The sequence below is a fragment of the Athene cunicularia genome (assembly GCF_003259725.1).
Source record: "Athene cunicularia isolate RWA chromosome 6 unlocalized genomic scaffold, athCun1 chr6_part1, whole genome shotgun sequence".
NCBI lineage: Eukaryota > Metazoa > Chordata > Aves > Strigiformes > Strigidae > Athene > Athene cunicularia.
Window position 1 is genome coordinate 8,342,523 of NW_020799105.1, and position 17,996 is coordinate 8,360,518.

The following is a 17,996-nucleotide window of genomic DNA, read 5'->3' on the forward strand; positions in this document are numbered from 1 at the left end:
CAGGCCCCCGGGCCTCCGCCGCGGGCTCCTCGGGAAGGGGCTGCTCTCCTGCGCTGGCTCCGTCTCGCCTCGGGCCGAGCCGGTTTTCCCGGTGCTGCTGCGGCCGCGGGGCTGTAGGAAACGACTGAACTCCGAGCGTCGGGGGGCGGGTGGTAGAATGCGACGGGCCCAGAGCGGGCAGTAGCCCGCCCCTTCAGCAGCGGGTTCCCGGCAAAACGCAGGTTCGTCCTCACCCCGCGAAGGTGATTTTGCCAAAACTAAGGCGTGGAGGAAGCAGCGAACCACGGTTGTTCGTCGCACTGAGGAGCGTGGCCTGGAGCTTTCCTAGAGAGCGGGTAGTCTGCGGCGCGTCCGGCTGCCGAGGGCCCGGGCCGGGAGGAGGAGCAGAGCCCGAGCTGACTTCCAGGCAGGGGCATGGCTGGCTGTAGCTCTTCTAGCTCAGTGTCGGCTGCATGGCACAGGGACTAGCCTCAGCGTTGCTTCTGTCTTTTCAGCGCTTTCCCAAAATCAAAACTAAAAAGGGAAGCTGAAGGTCAACTGAACAAAAATTCCAGATTCGAGGAGCCCCACGCTGGTCCAGCTACTTGTCCCCTTACTAAAGGGACGCATCTTCCCCTACCACGGCTCTAATACGATGGCTGGTTTTCTCTCCACTTTCTTTGCTTTCCCGTGCCCCTCAGTAGGTAAATTGTGCTGCATCCATTTCGTCCTGAACACTCTTAGGTGTGGTTTGCAGTGTTGGCACAGGGTGCCTGTATTGATCTGCACCTCGGGACTTTCCCTGGGCCCTCTTTCTCGTGAGCACTGTGGCTCCCTGAGCTTTGGCACCTGTAACACGTACGCAGCTTCTGCATCACATTGCTCTGAGCATTGCAGCGGGCAGCCTTGTCTTGTCCATGCAGCTACTGGTAGCGGTGGGTCTGGGCAGGAGAGAGCCAAAGCTCAGCATGGGGCAGGAGTTCTCCTTAGGTACCCTAAGGTACCTTTTACGTTATTGTCTGTTGGGGAAGATTGGCATCCTGAAGAGAGGAGACAGAGGGCTTGGGAGCACATAGAGCAACAAACTGTGCCCTAACAATCTGTTTGCCATACTTTTGAGTGTTCACGTGTCTAAGTGTGATGGTCCTAGGGTTTATTGAAGAAGTTGTCAGTTTGCAGGTCTCTCTTCTCAAAAATGTAACGCAGTTGGGTAAATTTGGAGCTAACTGATGATACTGTTTGGAAGAAACACGTTGTTCATAGAAATATGAACTTAATGAATGAATTCTACAAAGGCTATGAACAGGCCAGTTACTTGTAGTTTTCTGTTTGTTTCCTAGAGAAAAAACACAAAACGAGTTCCAAGCTTTCGCAAGTTACTGAGAACTAGTAAAATAAAACTTGACAACAAATTAAAAAATAAACAGTACAAGCAGCAGAGTGCTGCTAAGAAGTATCGAAAAGAACAAAAGAAGCTAAGGGAGGCTGTCAGAGATGCTATCTCTAGAAAACCTTTCCCATTGGAAGAATGCAAGAAAAGGCAAGTTGGTAAGTGTTTGCTCACTTATTTTTGTAAGCAAAAAGGTATGAAGGTTACTAAATATCCTGCTCCTTCATATTGTAAAATTACATATCAAGAAAACAACATTTCATTTTCTGTGTACAAATAATTGCTGTTCTTGTTTAAAGGAAAGAAAGGGAGAGTTACGAAAAATATGTGGCAGCAATATCTGACAGTTGGAGATGGTAAAAATGTGTTTGCTGTGATCATTTTTGGATGTCACAATAAAGGAACACTTTTCTGGGATAACACAAAACACATTCGTGAAGGTTAATGAGCTTCAGGTTAAAGAAATATGTAAAATGGTCTCACAAGTGTAGGCAGGGTTATGTTTTTAAGTTTGGATATATGTACAGGATCTTAATCTATATACATCATCTTCTAAAATAGCTGAAAAACGGGAGGAAGAAGAGGAAGAAGATGCTCTTCCACTGGATATGATGGATGAAGATGACTTAAAATTAATGGAGGATTTGGCTCAAAAAGCATCCTTTTTAACCAGAGATCTTTCTTCTGAGTGAGTGGTGTTGTGATGTCTATTTTTTGTATTAATTCAGCTTTGTGTGATTAATATGTAATTAATATGTAATGTAATATATGTATCAGGAGGTCACTTTCAGTGTGGTGTTTCTTCACAGTTTCAGTGTAGTGTTTCCTTAGTCTGTCAGTACATTTGCTATTAATGTTTTGATGTGTATCAGTACATTCACCTGCTCTGCCTGACCTTCAGGATTCTGTTTCTGCACAGTGTTCCTTACCGTGAGGTCCCCGGCTGTGAGATGAGTAGCATTCCTTAAATTTAAAGAAATGCATTAATCTGTGTACAGAGTCTTTTTTTCAATATGGTTCAATATGGAGTATTCAGGACGTTCCCTGGACTTTGGGCCACTATACTTTCCACATTGCATTGCACTGTTGCTGGAAAAAAAAAAAAAAAGTTCTGGAAGCCATGTCTGTAAATACATGCAACATCAAAATATTAATACAAAAAATCTGCTACCAAGTTTCTGGAGCAAGTTATTAGGTAGAGTTCACAGTGAAGAAATACATGGAAGGGTGATGCTCCTAGTTGTAGAATTGTAAGTCTTTACAAATACACTTCTACAGAGTAGTCTGGTTACATGATAGTTTGAAAATCTTGACTTGCCATTTTTGATGAATGTGAAAAGACTGTATGCCTAGCTGCTGTAAGGTGATTTTAATTTTCCCTGTGAACTTTAGTTTTCTTTAGTTCTGGAGTGGTTTTCTCAGACTAAATGTTGAAATGAGCAAAACCTATTTTTTATTGTTTTCAGGAAGAAAGAATATGTCTTCTATCATTTTTTTTTCTAAATTCAATACAAATTAATTTATTAATGCTGATTATAGTTACTAATCAATAATTTAGTTTAGTTTCTAAGGAAAGTAGTAAATGCCTTTTTATTTCCAGAGTTGCAGTTGTGCTGTACTCTGCTGTATGGTCTCTTGTAGCCACATTGCAAGTTCTTGAATTAAAAGAATTCTACTTCAAACCTTCCCCTCCCCCCAGACTAACTGAGCATCAAATAAGTTTATAAAGTCTTGTAAAACTCAAAATTTATCGTGTGTTTTTATTTAGTGACATTTTGCAAGATGCAGTTCTATGTGTCTTGCATTCATTATAAGGCATTTTTAGAATGATGGAAAACCACAATGGAAGTAGTTGATCTTTTACCTGTTTGACTGTTACTAGGTTTCATACCATTCTGTTAAAACTGGAAAATTTGTCTTTTTAACCTGCTTTACTCCAGTCAACTATATTAATTATTAAGAACTTGTCCAATATTACCTCACTTATAAATTACGTGTTCATGTCAGACTAAATACTTTGTTCTTATATACATCTGTGCAGGTTAGGAGCACACCCTGCGAAAGGGTGGTACACCACACTGCATTGTTTCTGTTATCCTTGGAGAGTGGGGTGGGACACAGGCTTGCTTTCCCACGGAGCAGATTAGAAAAGGAATGGTAATAGTGGTAAAAGTTAACACAGAACAGGGATAAACAAAAATGTGATCACTCATCATATCCCAGTTAAGTGTCACAAGGGAGGTCAAGGCACAGTAGGGGAGAGTGAGGCTGTGGGACATGTTAAGGAAGACATTGGAATGTTTGTCCAGTGAGAGGGTCCTAGTCCTGCTTGCTTGCTGGTGGAATCCATGGCAGGACTGCTTGGGGTAAGTTTTTAGTGAGCTTCAGCTGAGCCAGAGCACCTGCTCATGCCGTGGGGGAGCACAGTGGGGAGGGAGGCAGGTAAAACAGCGCTCTGGTCTAGGTGAGAGACAGGCTGTACTGAGCTCTTAATAGGTGCTGGTTTGTGTCTTTGTATTTGATGTATTCTTTTCCAAAATCTTTAATATTTCAGGGCTGAAATCATGTTTACAAAGGATGTTTGGCTTTACAAGCTTCATCTGATTTGTTCACTGTTGCTTTATTTTGAAGAGTCCCTAAGTCCCTTACTGCTACATGAATGGGAGCAGTGCCATCTCAAAACCCATCAGCTAGGACTAGGGTTTCTAGATGTCTGGTATGACCCAGAATTTCCCCTGTTTTCACAGCAGCTGTATTTTATTCATGCTCAACAGATCAATCACAGAGATGTAGAATGCCTGTGCTTGTTGAGTGCAGTTTGGGTACACGGGAAAGGTTTGACCTGCACAGGGACCGCAAGGCTGAGGCTGGTGCACTGTCCTTAAAATGTATGCGTAGGGTAGCCGTGTCATGTGTGCAGGGAATCTGCATAGATGCCAGGATGTAAAAATACTTCTGATACAATGATTCTTACTTTCTGAACTCTAGCAGTCTCTGAGCCCAGAGCTTTCAAAGTCCTTCAGATGTCCATAGTTGAAACTCTGTTCCTTACAAGAACAAAAGCAGTGTTCCTGTTATAAGACAGACCATGTGGCTTCGATAATGTGATTCTTCATCCATTGCTTTTAGTTTTTTAATAAGATAAATGGATAGCACACTTCATAGTGTGCTAGTACTATAAGCTGTTACACCATTTAATTATTTTTTTTGTAAATTCAAAACCAATGCAAGCGTTTTGCATGCGTGTTTCCACTCAAATAATAATACAGTATACTATATGATAATATAATAGTACAATAATTATAAGAATTACATAATAATATCATTTACATTTCAAAATTCACCAAGTCAGCTGACCTGCCATATTAACTAAATCATTTTGTCTTTGCTCTTTTCACACTTAGTTTCCTGTAAAAAGGAGATGGGAAGCACTGTATTGTCCTGAATTCAGAGATCCTATACAGATACACATTTGCATTGTTTCAGTGGTGACTGGTGCTGTCAGTGGTGAACACATTCAAACATTCCACTTAGCATTCTAAGTGCAGACACTTAATCCAGCTAGTATACTGTCATACATGGTTCTTGTCTAACTAGATAGCTAAGTCATTTAGTTTGCCCTGTATTTTTCAGTGAACCTGTTCATGTCAAAAAACGAAAACATGAAAGTGTGATTGACAAATATGAGAAGGTGCCAAGACGCATGCAGACTGAGCCAGAAAAAGAACTCATCCATCTGCTTCCCATTAAAGACAAGGATGGCATTATTCCTCAAACTATGGAGAAGCCAGGTAAGACACAGATTCTAGAATTGGTATGGTAGCCAAGTTGTATATAATTTATTTTTTAAAATTCCACAGAGTTTATTACATGCTTGACACTAAACAGTCTGTTTCTGCAGTTCTCGATGTTGCACAGAATGAAGAAGAGGATACAGAAGAAATGGAGGAAGCAGAGGGTAATAAAACATCATGTCTACCTTTTGTTGGTTCTTCTGTTTTGTTTGGTTTGGGTTTTTTTACAGATCACTGACATATCTGAAGAGTACTTTGCTGTTCCCTAAGGAAGTTTGTAATTTAAGTGTATTTTTGTTTAGGGTGGTTTTGAGTATGTTCATTACCACGTTGCCCCCAAAGCATAACAGTGATTCAGAGCTTGCTTTCTTACCTGCTAGGATCCCAGGACCTGAGGAACAGCTGGCTTCAGAATCTCTTTCTTTAAAATGATTCTGATTTTCACCTGGAACTGATGTTTGCACGAAGTTCCTTGTATCATTTGTCTCATCTTTGCTAGTGAGAAGGGAAATCCTGATCTTAAAGAATATATGCTGGTTTTCTAGTTTGATTACTCTGAGGTAATTTTGAAATGCAGTTCAGGACACAGACTTCTGTAGGCTTTTGAGAGTCTGGCCTTGTCTTTGAATTTTTTTACTTAAAACATCAGAATACTGAGAAATTTGGATTTTGATTTGCAGTTTGCTATCCAATGAAGAGTCATATTCAAATAACAGTTGCAGTTGTAACTGCCACTTCTGTGTCATCATTCTCTAAATATAACCTGAAGTTAGGGAAAGACGTACTTGTAGCAAGATAATACTCAGAAAACACTAAAGAATTGTATTTTTAAAATAAAAAGTGAATGGTGTGTTATTTGCTGCAAATTGCAGAGCACTGCATTTTCTTGACACAGTTGGGGTCATATGTTGAGTTTCTATGTTCCCACTGTATTTAGGAAATACCATTTACAGATTGAAAAGCATTTGGTCCATTTGTTTTTGCAAGCATAAGATTTTAGAGTGGAGGAAAATTTAATCTCTGGTTTAATGTAAGCTCAAGCAAGGTCATTCTGAGAGCTTCTTTTACTGTGGAACTGCATGTTACTCTTGTGTGGGGTTACTGTGGTACCCATCTGAAATGCAATATCTAGAACTGTAGTTGCAATATGGTATTTGTCAAGTGGCTTCCCTAGTGACCCTCTTTTCTAACTCACACCTTGTGCTAGACTTCAGTGAAGAACCCCTGCCTGTTCTCACTCCTGAGGAAATGGCTGCTCAAAGGAGACAAAAGCTGCAGGAAAGGAAGATGCACATAGCTGCCCTAGCATCTGCCATTCTCTCTGAGCCAGACAACAATGTAGGTAGCATTTACCTAACATACATGTATGTGTGCCTGTGTTGTGCAGTAACTCAATAAAAAAAGGGATGAAGTGATCAAACAGTAGTAAAAGCAGAAAAATACATGGGTAGAACAAGGAAAAGGGTCAGTGTAGTATCACTTTTCAGGGGGTTGCAAACAGTGGAACTATTGCCATAGGTTGGTACAAAGGATTTGAATCAGGTGAATATCCAGGTGATAGTGTTTGCTCTGTCAGGAGTAATTTGTCCCTCTGAATACTTGTGGTTTTAGGAATAATACTGTCAGTGGTATTTCCTGTCTAGACTACCTTGTTCCTTAAGCATGACGCTTATTTAAGCTCTGATTTTATGGTCATATCTGATAATTCTTAATGTTTCAGGATATGCTGGTTTTTTTCTATGATTCTGTTCAAGCTTGTTATAGCAGGATAGTTTGAATATTCCCAAGATAAAAATTTTGTTGGAATGTCTAGCATTTCTTGCTCTTTATGCACTGCTAAGTAGTGTCTGAGTAGCTGCTGAGTTAATGGCTTTCTCTTTCTAGTATTTAAAAATGAGGCACATTTCTCATGGCAAACTTTTGCTGAAATCTGTATTGTACATTGGTTTGTGGGTGGTCTTCAGATGACTTCATCTGCTTCTTAATCAGATTAAAAAGTTGAAGGAGCTGCGTGCTATGCTGATGGAACAGGATCCTAATGTGGCTGTGATTGTTCGGAAGCTGGTCATGGTTTCTTTGATGGAGATATTCAAAGATATTGCACCTTCTTATAAAATTCGACCACTGACTGAAGCAGAAAAGGCTACCAAGGTGAAATACTAAATTTCTTTATAGAGTATTGTGGTAGTTCAGATTTTTTAAAGTTATGCCAAATACTAATACTAATTTGTTTAGTATGAATTTATAGTTTTGAGCAATGGGTGACAAATACACAAGTACTAGTGGAAACTCTGAAACTGCGACACTTTCAGGGGCAGAGGTCTTTGTTCTGAACCTTTAATTCTTCTGTACTTCCTTCAAAAGTAGGTGACATGCTGGTGGTCATGGAGGGGAAAAATAGCATATGTAAGCAGCTTACTGAAAGTAATATACCAAACCTGGGTGACTTTCATCATAAACCTTGGAATAAGACTGTGTTTTGTGTCACACTGAAAGGAACTAGAAAGAAATCAAATTATGCAACATTGTCATCTAACTGGCATAGCTTTCTTTGAAAGGTGTTCAACAGTTTGCAGAACAAATGCAGAGTAGCTTTGTTTCTGGAGCTTGTTTCTAACTGATTCTCTAGAACGTTTCTTGAATATAGGTAGTGCAGTTTAGAGTCATGGCTTTAAAATAACATTTAGTTGAAAATTTGACTTAAGTCTCTGTAAATGAAATAGGCCTAGTTGGAAAAGGCCTGAACACACGAACATGTATGGAAATACGTAGAAATATTTTATTTTTAATACATTTCTAGGGATGTCTGTCTAGAAGAAAAAACTACTTGGATATCTGATATTTGTTTTAAAACTATATTTTTTCATAATTAACTAGGATTTAGGTCTCCATATAAAATTTCATTTGTATTATGTTTACAGGTGAAAAAAGAAACTCAGAAACTGAGAGAATTTGAAGAAGGCCTTGTGAGCCAGTATAAATTTTACTTGGAAAATCTGGAGCAAACAATTAAAGGTACAATAAACACTTCCCATTTTTTGTACTAAATGCAAAATGTTTGTGTCATCACAGTTTACCTCCTCTGATTGAATGCTACCTGCTCTCTTTGAAATAGTACTTGCATGAAGTAAGCAGGAGAATGCCTGCAATAACTAAAAATTTAAATATTTAGAAGCTCCCCTGCATTCTGAACAGTAATCACTAAAAATAATATTTTGTGCAGATTGGAAACAAAGGAAGTTGAAGAAAAGCAATGTCATCTCATTAAAAGCATATAAAGGTCTAGCAGAGATAGCAGTGAAATGTCTGTGCGAGCTGCTTGTGGCCTTACCCCACTTTAACTTCCACAATAACATTATTGTTCTCATTGTTCCACTCATGAACGATGCATCAAAAATGGTAAGTGATTTTCTGATTAGCGAGAGTTCTTGTTCTGCATGAAAAAGAATCCATTTCTGAGCTTTATTCCACAATATCTAGATCTTATAGCCATATATTTTCACTATTTTACAGGCTGTATACACTTTTTAATTAATAATTACAATCAGTATTATCAGTTAGCTGTTGTCGTGGACTTCCATTTACAGAAGAATTTGTTTGAATTCACTTTTCAGATTTCTAAACTGTGCTTTGAGGCAGTTAAGAAGCTCTTTAAACAAGACAAGTTGGGCTATGCTTCACTTGGTGTAGTTAAGGTCATTTCTGGCCTTGTGCGGGGTAGAAATTACAATGTCAGACCTGAGGTAAGAGTCTTTCTGTTGTACTACACCTGGCAATGGTTTTAAAAATATCTAAAAGTTAAAGTTAGTGCAGCTGCTTGCTACAGACAAGCAGAATTTCCTCACTCTGTCAGAACACAGGCATCTTAGGAGTGGGCTGAGCCAGAAGGTTAGAAAGAGAGATATGGGGCAAAGGAAGGAGACTGAGAGGAGGAGAGCAGATCCTGACAGACATAGGTTATGTGAGGCAGGGAGACTTGCAGTGTGAGAGGCAAATGGAGGAATGGGTAGAAAGGAACAGTGCTGCAGAAGGAACTGGGAGCAAAGATGAGAGATACAAGTATGAAGGAACAGGAGGACAGTAAACAGAAGAACCTTTAACCAGTAAAGTGCACTCGCTGAAATGGAATTCAGGATTTCTTACCTTCTGTTCCTCTGTTGTCAATCACTTTTCACTGTATTTATTTTATCTTACAATAGGTATTAAAAGTATTTCTTCACTTAAGAATTAAGGAAGTAGAATTACAAAAAGATTCCGAAGACATTGCACCAAAGAAAAAGTTCATGACTTACAAAGAGAAAAGAAAAAATCTTTCAAGAATGCAAAGAAAGGTATGACATGTGCTTTCTCGTGCTCTGCTTCATTGGCTTTATGTAGCAATTTGTTCTAGTAATGATTACACTTTCCTGTTGTCATTGTTAACTCTCAGCATCAGTGATTAGTGTTTGCATTGTATTTAAACATTTATGAGGTTCTACAGGGAATTTAGTTATCTTCCTAATCTTTTTTCTCTTTCTGGTGTTGATAATGCCTTTGATTGGTTGTTTCTAATAGGAAGGAATGTATCTGAGCTGGTTACCCTGTAGTATCACAGGGTGACTTAAGCAACTCACCAAGCATGGAAGATTTCTTCTCTGGGTATCTTTGCAATCTGCATATACAGGCTGGTTGGAAACATTTAATCTGTTCTCTTAAAATCAACTGTATGTTTTCAGTGGAAGAAAGCAGAAGAGAAACTGGAGCGAGAACTTTTGGAAGCAGAAGCATCAGAAAGTAAGGAAAAAAAACTGAAACTGGTAAGTAATATAAAGATTATTTTCCTGGTTTTGCAAACTAGCAGCTCCTAACCCTTTTGTAACCAAGTGTCTCCATCCCAACCTGTCAGCATTCCACATGTCTAGATAATGTTGGCAGTTTACAAACATTTTGCCTGTGCCATAGGTCTAGGTTTTAGTAAACTAATCCTTCTCGGTTTACCCAGCAAGGCCAATTTAGGCGTTCCTATTTCCTTTTGTTCTCAACACAAAAAGGTATTTCAGTCCATTAACATAATTCCTCCAGGTGCCATCTTCCATGTGATACTATGTAATGGCTGTTACCAGCCTCCCAGAATGGCCTTTAGGTATAAAGGAGGAGTGTGGCTGGCATGGACTGAGGGGAACGGAGGCTGTTTAGCTGGGAGAGTGAGGAGGCAGAGTAGGGAGCAGAACTTGAGCTTATCAGCATAAGAAGAGCAGAGGTGGCAGTGCCAGGACTGGTTTGGAAGGCCTGAGTGCAGGTTTGGACAGGGAGAAGCATTTTCAGTTGAGTTCAAGTGAAGTAGAAATGTCTGTTTTCCATGCTTAAGTATTTTATTTTGTTTTCTTCAGCACACAGAGACCTTGAATATTGTATTTGTAACGTACTTTAGAATCTTGAAGAAAGCTCAGAAGTCTCCACTTTTACCAGCTGTCCTAGAAGGTCTTGCAAAGTAAGAACTGAATCTACCTTCTTTTGTGTGTGTTAAAAAAGACATAAAGCACTAAAGGGATTTTTGACTTTGAAAGGGATTTATAAGCAGTGAGAAAAGATGGTCCCTGACAACTTTGTTGAAATTCCTATATTTCTCTGCTGAAGTTTTCACCTACTTCTAAAAATGTTTCAGTGTGATGTGAAATTTCCCATGATAGAATTGATGGGATGCAAACCCAGCAGGGTGTGATGTGATTACATTATTTTGTCTGATTACGTCCTGAAGAACATGAGCATGTCACTAGTGCTATAGGGAAGCCCTGATTAACAGCTGGGGGCTGAATTATCCATCTATGTGAAGATAATAAATGTTCAGCATTTAATTTAGCTCTGCTTTTAAGGTGCAGATTTTGGCAGTTCAAAATACTTTGAACTGAATTTGCAAATAATGTCTATAATGTAAAAATAAAAATCTCTTTGATTCAAGGTTTGCTCATCTCATAAATGTGGAATTTTTTGATGACCTGTTGATTGTCCTTCATTCTCTTATTGCATCTGGGGTAGGTTGAGCTTTTTCTTTTCTTTCTTTTTCTTTTCTGGTTTGGGTTGGAAGGGATCTTAAAGATCATCTAGTTCCAACCCCCCTGCCATGGGCAGGGACACCTTCCACTAGACCAGGTTGGTCCAAGCCCTGTCCAACCTGGCCTTGAACACTGCCAGGGAGGGGGCAGCCACAGCCTCTCTGGGCAACCTGTGCCAGTGTCTCACCACCCTCACTGGGAAGAATTTCTTCCTTATATCTAACCTAAACCTACCCTTTTTTAGTTTAATGCCGTTATCCCTCATCCTATCCCTGATAAAGAGTCACTCACTGATAAAGAGTCCCTCCCCATCTCTCCTGCGGGCCCCCTTTAAGTACTGGAAGGCTGCTGTAAGGTCTCCTCGGAGCCTTCTCTTCTCCAGGCTGAACAACCCCAACTCTCTCAGCCTGTCCTCATAAGGGAGGTGCTCCAGCCCCCCCATCTTTGTGGCCTCCTCTGGACTCGCTCTAACAGGTCCATGTCCTTTTTATGTTGGGTGCCCCAGAGCTGGATACAGAACTCCAGCTGGGGTCCCACGAGATTGGAGTGGAACAATCCCCTCCCTCAACATGCTGGCCACACTTCTCCTGATGCAGCCCAGGATACAGTTTCTTAAAATTATGTTCTTTTGGATACTTAATCAGTTTTGTATTCTTAGGATTTAAGCTATCGTGAGAGTCTTCATTGTGTTCTCAGTGCTTTTCATATACTCTCTGGTCAAGGTAAGAGATCTTTAAAACCGAACTTTTTAAAAATATTGTCTAATAAATTAATGGAGTAAAGGTATTTATTTTGGATTATATTAATAGGTGATGTTCTTAACATTGATCCGATGAAATTCTACACACATCTTTACAAGACACTGTTCAGCATACATGCAGGTAACTCCAGATCCTTATTTTCAGTATTTACCTAGACCACCTTAATTCTGCTTGTTTGATGCCAATTACATTTGGTTTAAGATACCGGCGTTCTGAAAAATATTATAGTGGTTTAATCTCTGTTTTTCTCAAGTTGCACATTGCATTATTGCACTACAAATACTAGAACTATTATTACAATACACGGTAACAGGTTCTAGTCATGTCATTTCATTAAGGAATGCCAAGTATGTGATCTTGGATAAGCATTTATCCCATCCTCAGTTTGTATTTTACTTATAATTGTTTCCTTCAGTGGCAATTTTAAAATTCTCTATTTTTTCTCTAGTTCTTTAATAGAGAAAAATATCTAATTTTTCTAATACAATTGTAGAAACAATTTCAATTTAAGTTCTGTTTTCTAAAATCTTCTGGTATGTATTTCTGATTTTTATAACTGACATTTTAATTTTCTAATTTAAATTTTCTAATAATTCTGAGGAGCTGAATAGTTTATGAAAAAAAGATTTATAAAGTTTGAAATTAACATAATTTTAATTAAGTTCATAGATGTGTATTCACTAAGGAGGAGAGATTGAGAAAAAACATTCTACAAATCTCGATGGGTAAAAGACTAAGTCTTTGCACTGTTTATTTATAAAACAAGATACAATGAATGCATTTAGGGTTAAAACACTAACTGCTTCTAATGTTAAACATTTTGATGAAAAAATATTTTCTTAGAAAGGAGCACAGAAATAATGATGCACTTTTTCTTTTCAAAGCTGGACATTTTTTACCAAAAAAGGATGGATGCTTATGCCTGTATTGCATTAGTGCTGTTTGAACCTCTTAGTTTTCAAGCTGTTTCTCAGGTTCCAGTGTACAGTGAATAGCAGAGTATTTAGCTGTACATTCCTTGAATGGTTATTTACTCTTTGTATGAAATTCTGTTTTTGAGGTGGTACCAATGATGATACAGGGATTGTGCTCCAGTGCCTGGATGTCATGTTTGCCAAGCGGAGAAAGCAAGTTTCCCAGCAAAGAGCTCTCGCTTTCCTAAAGCGACTTTCCACACTTGCTCTTCATGTACTTCCAAATGCCACTGTTAGCATCTTGGCAACAAACAGGGTATTAATGCAAGTAAGTTTTACTTGTTTAGCTTACTGGTTAAAGGTTATCGATTTTAAAAAAAGTACTATTTAATACAAAATATTGTGAAGCATCTTAAGCAAGAATGATGAAAACAGAATATCCTTAAATGCAGCTGAGACTGAATAACATGGAATGAATCCTGAACTTGTAACTTAACCATGTTATAATTGGATGTGCAAAAACTCAGTCCTTTTTTTTTGTGTTGTAGACATTCCCAAAGATGGACCTCTTACTAGACAATGAATCTCAAGGCAGTGGAGTGTATCTCCCAGAACTAGAAGAACCAGAGCACTGCAATGCTCAGAACACAGCTCTGTGGGAGCTGCATTTACTGCAGGTTAGTGAGTAGCTGAGTGATTTGAGAAGTAAAAGTCAGCAGTAAAGAGCTACTGAATGTTTATATGCTTTACACAATTAGAGAACAGAGGTCTTGTCAGTCAAATCTGGCCCACATGAGCCTATTCCATACAAATGGGAATTGCGGTACAGTGGTATGGAATCATAGAATTGTTGAGGTTGGAAAAGACCCTTAAGATTATTGAGTCTGACCCTTAACGTAGCACTCCCAAGTCCACCACTAAACCACGTCCCTAAGTGCCACATCTACAGGTCTTTTAAATACCTCCAGGGATGGTGACTCAACCACTTCCCTGGGCAGCTTGTTCCAATGTTTGACAACCCCTTTGGTGAAGAATTTTTTCCTAATATCCAATTTAAACCTCCCCTGGTGCAACTTGAGGCCGTTTTCCTCTTGTCCTATTGCTTGTTACATGGAAGAAAGAGTCTGACACCCACCTTGCTCCTTTCGAGTAGTTGTAGAGAGCGATAAGGTCTCCCCTGAGCCTACTTTTCTGCAGGCTGAACAACCCCAGTTCCCTCAGTTGCTCCTCATAGGGCTTGTGCTCTAGACCCTTCACCAGCTTCATTGTCCTTCTTTGGACATGCTGCAGCACCTCAGTGTCTTTCTTGTAGTGAGGGGCCCAAAACTGAACACAGTATTCAAGGTGCAGCCTCACCAGTGCCGAGTACAGGGTGCTGGTCACTTCCCTGTCCCTTGCTGACCACACTATTTCTGATACAAGCCAGGATGCTACTGGCCTTGGCCACCTGTGCACATTGATGGCTCATATTCAGCCGGTTGTCAACTAAAACCCCCCTAGTCCTTTTCTGCTGGGTAGCTTTCCAGGGGAAGAACATGCTCAGGGAAGGAATGAGCTCAAAAGGGGATGTTCCACATCTCCTATGATAGTACTACACTGGATCTTACTGTAGGTTGCCTAATAAGACTCCTTTGGAGGCTTTTTCAGTCTGTTAAGTTCCCTTGCAGTCCAGCCCTTCTCCAGGGAGCAAGTGACACCTTGATCTGTCATTTTAGCCAGGGTTTAGAGTTTGGGGCTTCAGGAGAGCTTCTTTTGCTCTTTCTCCTGCCTTCTGGTGGTAGGATTTAGATTACCTATGGATAGTTACGCTCACAGCATGACGTACTACTGAATAAATGTATGACTGGGTGTTCTGGTTCACTTAACCCCAGAAACTGACTGATTCTGAGGTGCTCAGTTTATCTAAAACAAAAGCAGGACCTTCCGTCTTTTGAATTGGAAATAAATGTGAGAATCCGTAGATAAATATATTATCCCTCATCCCTCAGTCAGCTGCCTTCTTTCTTCTTTCTTTCAGAGACATTATCATCCAACGGTGCAGAAATTTGCATCTCACCTTATTGTTGGAGCTCCAACTGAAGGCTCAGGAGCTCTTTCACTTGATTTGAGCCAAAGGTGAGTTATCAAAGAGTTCTGTTTCTAAAAATGGTGCCCTGAAAAAACAAGCTGTTGCTCATACTTTTTTTAAAGGAATCCCTAAAAATAGTTATCCATAAAATTCAAAGATTCCATTCTTCAAACTGATTTTGTTCTTATACCAGTACAGAATGTTGGCTATCTTTCTCTTTTTCTTTTTTTTTTTTTTTTCCTTTTGAGTCTTGCTGCCAGGCTGTGACAAGGGTAAAAATCTCAAAATGCAGTGTGTTTTCTTCCCATGGGAGCATTTCCTCAGTAGCAGGCCTGATCTGAATATGTATCAGGGTCACTGAACTGTGGCTGTCAAGGGCAAACTGGAAACCAAGTTGCAGCATGAGGTCCATAGTAAGTTGAAACATATGAACAGCCATCCTGGTTCAGACTAAGGATCTAATTCAGCATCCTGTCTTTGGATGCCTCAGGAAGACTAAACACAGGGCAAACATGTAAGACACATGCTCTGAGCATTGTCCTAGCCTGTGACTGGTTTCAGCCTGGTCAGCTGCCTGAATCTGATACCATTTTCAGTTTAGTACCTCTTTGTGTAATTCTTATCAAAACTGTTCATTGTCCCTTGAACCAAAGCACACATTTTGCAAATACAGCATTGTTTGGTAAGGGTTCCATGAGTCCATGGCTCATTACGTTAAGACCTACCTTTGTTTGTTTTGAACCTGTTGCCAGCATGCATCATTTAACAGCCCCTGGTTCTTGTTCTGGGAGGGGAATGAACAGTCTGCTCTCATACACTCTCCGTGCCTCACATGACTTGGTAGACCTCTATCACATTGTCCCTACATCTACCATCACTTCTGGCTGAAGGGATCTGGCCCAGACAGGAGCTGTTACATACTTTTCATCATCTTTGTTGCCTGTTTCTGAACTTTTACCAATTCAAGAATTTCAGGATGAGGAAATTGGAGACTCGGATGCAATATTTGAGATGTGGGTGATCTGTGGATTTATACATTGATGTAACTATTTTCTGTTCTGTTCTGTTTCTTTTTAACTCCAAACAGCATTAAGGTCGCAATCCCATGAAAGTATCTGTCATAACAGAATTTTTTTTCCTTATGTGATAGTGGTCAGCTCAGAGCTTACCGCTTTTATGTGAAGCTGTGATTGCTTTTCTCTCTGTTTTTTTTTTCACACTAAATTGCAATTAGTGATTTTATTGACCATCTCGTACAGTCTATCTGCAGTTCTTCACAGGCAGCTCATTCCTACTAACTTGGTACTCTCCAGTTCATCTTTGAGTGTGTTGTAAAGCACGTCCTGCACAGACCATGTGGAAATCCATACTTTCTTTGTGCTATTGCAAAAACTAATCACAGACTCCTGTCCTCGGTTTCCTGTGTTTTAACCAGTTCTTTTCCCATGTGATAGTCTTCCCTGTTCTCCCATGGCTGCTTATTTTCATAAAACCCTTTGGTAAGGAACTTGTTGGAAAGTCTAGCAAATTCTACCAGCTAGATGACCTTTATCACTTTTTTTTTTTTTTACTTTTGCAAATATGTAGAGAGCAAGCAGTAACTGCTTGGAGCTCTGGCAAGCCAACAGAACAGTTTTCTTGTCTCCCATTTCTTCTTCTGTCCCCCAACTTAGTATTTAGATGCATTTTACTTGGTTTTAGTTTTATCATTTCCCCGTTGTTGGCTTCTGATCTTTTCCAGGTGAAGCTCATTACTCTGAGTAGTTCTCTTAAAGCATGTGGAGTGTGTGAATGGCATGTGTGGGGGAGAAGCTGCTTTTGGTTTGGTGATACATTATTTGAAAATGCTTCTAATGCCATTTTTCTTTCACTGTGGTTTTTGCTACAGGCCTGCTACAGAACTTTTTGAGGCATACAGTATGACAGGAATGACCTTTAATCCTCCTGTTGCATCAGTAACACCCAGAAGAAAGGTACCATCTCGGCTCTCTGTGTCCATTTCCAACCATGATACACCAATATAACCCATATCTGCTGGCTCACTATGCTGTGCCTGGGGATTAGCACACTTAGTTTGGCTTTCTGGTTTCTGTACTGTCTGTGTCAAGTATTTCTTTTTAACTAGCATAACATAGCACTGACCATAGAGAAAGACAGAAAGCTGTATGAATAGTGCCAGCTCCCACAGCATCAGTTAATGTAGCAAAATGAATGTGGACGCTATTATTTTACTTACCTTTTGCACTTTGCAGTGACCTAGTGCAGATTTCTTGTCCCTTTTCTGTAATGATGACCTAATGTTTGTTCAAAAAGCAGTAATAAAAAGCCAGCTCTTTCCTCAGTGTGGGTACATTGGCAGGACATCTGGATTTCCAGAGCTTTTGATTCAGTACACAGAAGGATACTGATCTCCATTAGTGTCACTTTATAGCTTTAAAGTGTAAATTTGAAGGGAACTAAGAGCTAAGGTATGAAGAGCAGAAATGGGTGAACACTTTTTACATCCTCAGTTCTGGATCTGTTCCAGATGCCAACCTCCCCTGAATGTCCAGTGAGTAGTGTGTCCTTTAAAAAGTGATACTTTTCTTTCTTCCTAAAATGAAAACCTTATAACCTTGTTAGTGCCTCCAATTTTAACTCAGTAGTGTCAGTTAAAGCCTTTAGAGCCCTTTTTTTTTTTTTTTTTTCATTTTAGAGAAGCAACTTCTGGAAATGTACTTACTTATTCTGTCCTTTTACAAAGACTTTTTGATGTGTCTGTCCTGCTAGGGTGCTACATTAGTAGCTCTGACAGATCAAGACTGGAAAGAGCAGACAGGAGAGAGATTTGTGTAGTGCTTGAATAAGGAAATGCACAAGCATTTATATGGCAGAAACAAAGGAAGAGGAAGAGAGAGAACAAACTGTCTGTAGGTGGTTATAATGGACATAACTGGGAAGATGACCTTGGGATCTTGCCTAGTTTCTGCCTGTTTGGCTCATTTAACAAGTTTTGGCAGTATCATCTGTTTTACTCTACCTGTCCTGCATTTTCCTCTGTGTGCCATCTGTCTCTTAT

The 17,996-nt window shown here is 39.7% G+C and overlaps 1 protein-coding gene across 1 annotated transcript in view; it reads left to right on the forward strand.

The window, feature by feature from the left end:
• Nucleotides 1-1,267: 1,267 nt before the first annotated feature.
• Nucleotides 1,268-17,996, forward strand: part of NOC3L (NOC3 like DNA replication regulator) — an 18,436-nt gene continuing 1,707 nt past the window's right edge. The window contains exons 1-19 of the mRNA XM_026851083.1: nucleotides 1,268-1,527; nucleotides 1,931-2,057; nucleotides 5,003-5,160; nucleotides 5,271-5,327; nucleotides 6,371-6,501; nucleotides 7,153-7,314; nucleotides 8,085-8,178; nucleotides 8,387-8,562; nucleotides 8,778-8,906; nucleotides 9,363-9,494; nucleotides 9,879-9,959; nucleotides 10,533-10,633; nucleotides 11,102-11,174; nucleotides 11,854-11,917; nucleotides 12,005-12,076; nucleotides 13,017-13,198; nucleotides 13,419-13,547; nucleotides 14,888-14,985; nucleotides 16,827-16,911. Coding sequence (XP_026706884.1) covers nucleotides 1,978-2,057; nucleotides 5,003-5,160; nucleotides 5,271-5,327; nucleotides 6,371-6,501; nucleotides 7,153-7,314; nucleotides 8,085-8,178; nucleotides 8,387-8,562; nucleotides 8,778-8,906; nucleotides 9,363-9,494; nucleotides 9,879-9,959; nucleotides 10,533-10,633; nucleotides 11,102-11,174; nucleotides 11,854-11,917; nucleotides 12,005-12,076; nucleotides 13,017-13,198; nucleotides 13,419-13,547; nucleotides 14,888-14,985; nucleotides 16,827-16,911 — 2,004 coding nt within the window. The 5' untranslated portion in view covers nucleotides 1,268-1,527; nucleotides 1,931-1,977. The remainder of the gene's footprint in view (nucleotides 1,528-1,930; nucleotides 2,058-5,002; nucleotides 5,161-5,270; nucleotides 5,328-6,370; nucleotides 6,502-7,152; nucleotides 7,315-8,084; nucleotides 8,179-8,386; nucleotides 8,563-8,777; nucleotides 8,907-9,362; nucleotides 9,495-9,878; nucleotides 9,960-10,532; nucleotides 10,634-11,101; nucleotides 11,175-11,853; nucleotides 11,918-12,004; nucleotides 12,077-13,016; nucleotides 13,199-13,418; nucleotides 13,548-14,887; nucleotides 14,986-16,826; nucleotides 16,912-17,996) is intronic.